The sequence below is a fragment of the Salvelinus sp. IW2-2015 genome, linkage group LG36 (genome assembly GCF_002910315.2).
Source record: "Salvelinus sp. IW2-2015 linkage group LG36, ASM291031v2, whole genome shotgun sequence".
In the NCBI taxonomy this organism is placed as follows: domain Eukaryota; kingdom Metazoa; phylum Chordata; class Actinopteri; order Salmoniformes; family Salmonidae; genus Salvelinus; species Salvelinus sp. IW2-2015.
This window is the reverse complement of record NC_036875.1, coordinates 40615621-40622994: the sequence shown is the minus strand read 5'-3', so window position 1 is coordinate 40622994 and position 7374 is coordinate 40615621. Positions and strand designations below refer to the sequence as shown.

At 44.7% G+C, this 7374-nt stretch overlaps 1 protein-coding gene across 1 annotated transcript in view; it reads left to right on the top strand.

The window, feature by feature from the left end:
• Positions 1-7374, top strand: part of LOC111959521 (oxysterol-binding protein-related protein 6-like) — a 71835-nt gene that overhangs the window by 50127 nt on the left and 14334 nt on the right. Inside the window, 2 exon segments of the mRNA XM_023981131.2 lie at positions 92-179; positions 484-737. Coding sequence (XP_023836899.1) covers positions 92-179; positions 484-737 — 342 coding nt within the window.

Genomic DNA, 7374 nt, shown 5'->3' with positions numbered 1-7374 from the left:
TGTACTGTACTGTGTGTGTGCTGTACTGTACTGTGTGTGTACTGTACTGACTCAGTGGTTCTGTTGTCTTCCTCTAACCCTAACCCTCTAGGCCTCAGACGATGAATCATACGTCAGCGACGTGAGCGATAACATTTCAGAAGACAATGCCAGCGTGACTGATAACGTCTCCAGACAAAGTAGGTCCTCCTTAGCTTTCCAGCTTTCTCCTTCCATTACAGTGTGTGTGTGGGGGGGATTGACCTTGCAGGCCTCACCGTGTGCCAACAGCTGCACTCAGGGCTTATGAAAGCTATCAGTGTGAAGTGCAGGAATGCCTCTATCCTCTATTCTAACCCTTCATCCGTCCACTATGTTTCAGACATGAACTGCCTGTGGCTATTATGAGATGCAAGGATGAGGATTTGACGAAGCCTTGTAGGTCAGACAGTCATCAGTCCTGACGATGGTCCGTGACAGTACTGTACTTTCTTCTGGTTTCAGTGCCGAACGGAGACCTGGCTGGAAGTGCCTTCCGTAACGGGCGACGCCCGTGTCTCCCCGCCCCCTCGCCAGACTGCAGCAACATCAACCTGTGGAACATCCTGAGGAACAACATAGGGAAGGACCTGTCCAAGGTGTCCATGCCTGTGGAGCTCAACGAGCCCCTCAACACCCTGCAGCACATGTGTGAAGAGCTGGAGTACACTGAGCTACTAGACAGGGCTGCCGATACGGAGGACCCCTATGAACGCATGGTACGACCCAAACACTCACCTCTGTGTATGAAGGCATGGTACGACCCAAACACTCACCCCTCTGAGTATGAACGCATGGTACGACCCAAACACTCACCCCTCTGAGTATGAACGCATGGTACGGCCCAAACACTCACCCCTCTGAGTATGAACACATGGTACGGCCCAAACACTCACCCCTCTGAGTATGAACTCATGGTACGGCCCAAAGACTCACCCCTCTGAGTATGAACTCATGGTACGGCCCAAAGATTCACCCCTCTGAGTATGAACTCATGGTACGGCCCAAAGATTCACCCCTCTGAGTATGAACTCATGGTACGGCCCAAAGARTCACCCCTCTGAGTCATATAAAGCTTCATGGTTACAGTTCTGAAAAGACCACCAGTATAACTCTGCATTCTCTACCACCACAAGGAATGATAAAATGGCACATTACTGTAACTCTGTGACCCAGTCAATCAGCTAACACAGAGGAAACATACCACAGAGACTCATCAGATGATGTAACACTTCTTTATATTAGGATCCATTAGCAACCATAGACATTACCATCACTAACCCATACAGCGTAACCCAGTGTCTCCCATCACTAACCCATACAGCGTCTCCCATCACTAACCCATACAGCGTAACCCAGTGTCTCCCATCACTAACCCATACAGCGTGACCCAGCGTCTCCCATCACTAACCCATACAGCGTGACCCAGCGAGTGGTTCCATGCACTAACCATACAGCCTGACGACAGTGGTCTCCCATTCACTAACCATACAGCGTCTCATCACTACCCATAAGCGTGACGCCAGTCCGGTATGACAGACTGTTAGTTTGTCTATATTGTGCACTGCTGTGGCGTTGACAGTTGACAAGCCAAAGTAAACTTCTGAGGTAGCTTGGTCTTCCAGAGACGAAAGGCCAAGAATTCATGTCTCTGAAGTGGAAGCTGTCGACCTTGTATTCGCAAGTCTCAACCGTCTGTAATTCTATCTGAGACTTATGTCTAACAATAACAGGACGCGCTGCTGTGATCACATACATTATCTTTGCGATGCACCTATATAATAAAGATATGACAATTTCATTGCTGGGAGGTGAGAAGTTGTTAAATAACCAGTATGATTCCAGGGAGTTTACACTATGCTGATTACTCTTACTGTGTCTATGCAGATTATTTTGATGGCACAAAAATGATTCACTGCATAATGTTCAGAATAGAAGAATATTTGTGTTTCAGTGTAATCGGCAGCATGCCATATACAAAACGTATAGGTATTTTTTGAAGACATTGGTCTATGTTTTATGTATTTATGTGTAGTTTGTTTGATTGTGTTGCTGTTTCTCCTGCTCAGGCCATTATGGCAGGCGTTCGTCCATCTCTGGGTACTCCTCAAGTCTACAGAGGGCGAAGCAAGCCGTTCAAGCCCTTTACTGGAGCACACGTATGAATTGTATCCGTAGAGGACAAGGAGCATGTGTTTTAATCGCTGACAGGGTTAGGTTCCACAGTACTGAATTCTAAATGAATGGACAGGATGAAACTGATCTAGATCAGCACTCCTATGAAAAAGGCTCTGGCATATTTACCAATACCTAACCCATCAGTGTATAACGTTGTGAAAGAAATGAATAAATACTGTACAATGTCTAAAAACAACAGGTCAAATGTAGTTTCTCTAGACAGACTGGTTGCCTCCCAAATGTACAGTGTTCGAAGTCTGAAGTTTACATAACACTTAGGTTGGAGTCATTAGAGTGGTTTTCCAACCACTCCACACATTTCTTGTTAAAAAACTATAGTTTTGGCTAAGTCGGTTAGGAATCTACTTTGTACACGACACAAGTAATTTTTCCAAAATTGTTTACAGACAGATTTTGTCACTTATAATTTCACTGTATCACAATTCCAGTTTGGTCAGCAAGTTTACATACACTAAGTTGACTGTGCCTTTAAACAGGCCTTTGGAAAATTCCAGAAAAAATTATGTAATGGCTTTAGAAGCTTCTGATAGGCTAATTGATCGATAATTTGAGTCAATTGGAAGACGCCTGAAAGGTACACGTCAATCTCTGGTAATCAGTAGTACGCAAGTTATAACCAATATGGGACCACGCAGTGCGTCATACGGCTCAGGAAGGAGACGTGTTCTGTCTCCTAGAGATGAACGTGCTCTGGTGCGAAAAGTGCAAATCAATCCAGAAACAACAGCAAGGAGCTAGTGTGAAGATGCTGGGAGGAAACAGGTTACATAAAGTATCCTATATCCACAGTAAGACGAGTCCTATATCGACATAACTGAAGGCCGCTGCAGTCAAGGAAGAAGCCATGCTCCTCAACCGTCATACAAAACGCCAGACTACGGTTTGCACTGTTCAGATGGGGGTATAATAGCATCTTACTTTTCTCGTACAAAATGTACAAAAATAGAACTGTTTGGTCATAATGACCGTTAATGTTTTGGCAGGAAATGGGGCGGCTTGCAAGCCGAAGAACGCCATTCCAACGGTGAAGCACGGGGGTAAGCAGCATCATGTGTTGTGGGGGTGCATTGCTGGCAGGGAGGGACCGGTTGACTTCACAAAATAGATGGCAACATGACGGAAGGAAAATAATGTGGATATATTGAAGAGCAACATCTCAAGAATCAGTCAGGAAGGTTAAAGCTTGGTCGCAAATGGGTCTTCAATGACAATGACCCCAAGCATGACTCCAATAGTTGTGACAAAATGTTAAGGACCAACAAGCAAGGTCTTGGGTCGCCATCTACAAAGCCCTGACCTTAATCTATAGAAAATGTGTTGGCGCAGCAACTGAAAAAGCATGTGCGAGCAGGAGGCCTCAAACCTGACTCAGTTACACCAAGCTCTGTCAGGAGGTGGGCCAAATTCACACACATTATTGTGGGAAGCTTGTGGAGGCTACCCAAACGTTTGACCCCAGTTACAAATTGAAAGGCAATCGCTACCGAAATGTCTAATTGAAGTGTATGTAACTTCTGGCCCACTGGGATGTGATGAACGAATCATAAAGCTGAAATAACTACCTTCTCTTCTATATATTCTAGACCATTTCACTTCTTAAATAAAGTGATGATCAACTGACTAAGACAGGGAATTTTTTACTGGATGAAATGTAATGGCAATTGTGAAAAACTGAGTTTTAAATTGCTATTTGGCTATGGTTCGGTAACTTCGACTTTCAACTGTCGCAATCTCGTTCCTAGGTCTGCGTATTCTCTGAGACCAGTTAACATGATGGCACGATTTCTACCTCCATGCACTGGATTATACAGGGTCATTTATAACTACATGAGCTGCAGGTTTGCAGTATTGTATTGCCTTGTGTGCGGACGGATCGCTCGTCAGGTTCGTAGGCATTCAGGAGTGCTTTAAGAAGACTTGTCCCCACACACGTCTGCCTGCTTAGAGTAGGACAGGGTCAGGTCCACGGCGTACCAGGTCCAGGTCAGGTCATCAGGCAGGTCCAGGTAGGTCAGCCTTCAGTCAGGTCAGCGGAGACATATCTCGAGGATGACAACAAAGGGTCATCACATAACAGAGAAGAGGGCAGAATGACAGCCTTCGCTGACCTGGACACATGCCCTGGCACTTGGACCTGACCCTCGGACTTGGACCTGACCTTGGACCTTCGGCCCTGACCTGACCTGGTCCTACTCTAGCAGCAGACTTTGGACAACAGTCTTTCTTTAAGCACTCTGAAAGCCTCGACCGACAGGATACGCTCCGCAGGCAAATGCAATACAATACTGCAACCTGGCAGCTCATGTTATATAGTTATAAATGGACTTATAACTCCAGTGCATGGGAGAGGAGGTCACATTTACCTGGTTCCGAGAACTACCAGACCTAGGGAACAATGGCCAGTTTGACAGTGCGAAGATCTCTACCGACACATAGCCAAATACATTTAAACTCAGTTTTTCACAATTCCTGACATTTCATCCAGTAAAATTCCCTGTCTTAGGTCAGTTAGGATATCATTATATTTTAAGATGTGAAATGTTGAGATAATCAGTAGAGAGACTTATTTATTTCAGCATTTTATTTCTTTCTCACATTCCCAGTGGGTCCGAAGTTTACATACACTCATTCGTACTTTGGTAGCATTGCTTTCAATTGGTTTAACTGGGGTTAACGTTTGGGTAGCTCTTCCACACAGCTTCTCCACAATCAGTGTTGGGTGAATTGCTGGGCCATTCTCCTGACAGGCTGGTGTAACTCGAGAGTCAGGTTTGTTAGGCCTCCTTGCTCGCACATGCTTTTTCAGTTCTGCCACACATTTTATAGGATTAAGGCAGGGCTTTGTGATGGGCGATCCTAATACTTGACTTTGGTTGTCCTTAAGCCATTTTGTCACATTTGGACAGTATGCTGGGGTCATTCGTTTCATTTGGAAGACCCATTTGCGAACAAGCTTTAAACTTCCTGACTTGATCGGTCTTGAAGATGTTGGCTTCAATATATCACATTTTTTCCTTCTCATGTTGCATCTATTTTGTGAAGTGCAGGTCTACCTCGACAGCAATGCACCCACACAAACATGATGCTGCTACCCCGTGCTTCACCGGTTGGAATGGGTGTTTCTTCGGCTTGCAAGCCCCATTTTCTCAAACAATAGATGGTATTATGACGCAAATCAGTTTTATTTTTGTCGTTTTGTACGAAAGGGCGTGATAAGATCTTTGTCCCCATCTGGCAGTTGCAAAACCGTAGTCTGGCTTTTTTTTATGACGGTTTTGGAGCAGTGGCTTTTCCTTGCTGAGGCGGCCCTTTCAGTTTATGCTCGATATAGGGATCGTCTAACTGTTGGATATAGATACTTTTGTACCTTGTTTCCTCGCAGCATCTTCCAAGGTCCTTGCGTTGTTCTGGGATTGATTTGCACTTTTTCGGCACCAGAGCACGGTTCATCTCTAGGAGACGATACACGTCTCTGCTTCCTGAGCGCGTTGACGGCTGCGTGGTCCCATGGTGTTGTTTTACTTGCGTACTATCGTTTGTACGATGAACGTGGTCTTCCGCGTTCCAATTGATCAATTATGTCATTAGCCTACTCAGAGCTTCTAAAGCCATTAATAATTTTCTGGAATTTTCCAAGCTGTTTAAAGGCCAGGTCAACTTAGTGTATGTAAACTTCTGACAACTGGGAATTGGGTGATACAGTGAAATTATAAGTGAAATTAATCTGTCTGTAAACAATTGTTTGGATAAAATACTTGTTGTCGTGTACAAAGTGAGATGTCCTAACGAGACTTGCAAACTATAGTTTGTTAAACAGACAATTTGTGGAGTGGTTGAAAACACTTTAATGATCAATCCCTAAGTGTATGTAAACTTCAGACTTCAACTGTACATTGTGGGACGGCAACCAGTCTGTCTAGAGAACTACATTTGACCTGTTTCTTTTTTAGGGCATTTTACAGTATTTGATTCATTTTTTCACAACGTATACACTGTATGAGGGTTAAGGCTATTGGTAAATTGCCAGAGCCTGTATTCATAGGAGTTGCTGGATCTAGGGATCAGCGTTTCATCCTGTCCGATTCATTTATCAGTCCTGTGGGAACCTACCTGCTCAGCGATAAAACCATGCCCTTGTCCTCACGGATACATTCTATACGTCTCTCTAGTAAAGGGTTGAACGGCTTTGCTTCGCGCTCTGTAGTCAGTGGAGGAGTACAGAGATGACGACGCTGCATAATGGCGCTGTAGCAGAGAACCAGGCAACACAATCAACACACACTACACTAAATACATAAAACATCAGACATTGCTTCAATCTGTACGTTATATATGCTGCTCGCGTTACACTGACACCAAATTCTCCTTTTCTGAAAGTTTATGCATTGAGACTCATTTTCTGTGCATCAAATACTGCATGGTACAATAAAGTAACAGCAGTTAAACCCTGGAACATCTGTTACCAACATCGCAGTAATGAAACTGTCATAGTCTTTTATCTATCAAGTCCAAATGTTGTATTCACACACCGTCTGTTATTTGATACCTAAGCCAGTTAGATGACAGATGTGAGTTGAACAAGGTCGACAGGCTGCATCAGAGCATGATATTTCTGGGCCTTTGTTCTGGGCGAGACCAAGGTATTCCTTCAGAATGTTTTACTTTGGGCTTGTCCTGTCACCACAGCAGTGACAGATAATAGACCAACTAACATGTCTGTCAGTACCAGGGACTGGTCACGCTTGTATTGGGTTAGTGATGGGAGACGTGTATGGGTTTAGTGATGGGACAGCAGGCTATGAGTATGACTGGGTGTGTTGGTGAGCGTGGTCAGTGTTATGGTAGTGTGAGTGTGGACGTGAGGGAGACCTGGGTCACGCTGATGTTATGATGGGAAACTGTACGCTGTTGGTTAGTGATGGGAGACGCTGGGTCAGCTGGTATGGGTTGTGATGGGAACCTGGGACGCTGTTATGGGTTAGTGATGGGAGACTGCCCGCTGTAAATGGGTTCGTGATGGGAGACACTGGGGTTCCAAACGCTGGGGTTACATGGGGTTTTTTTTTTGTTTTTTTTTTAAGTTTTTTTGGGATTGGGGGGAAGGAAAAAAACGCTGGGCATCAGCTGTATGGTTAGTGATTGGGAGACACTGGGTCA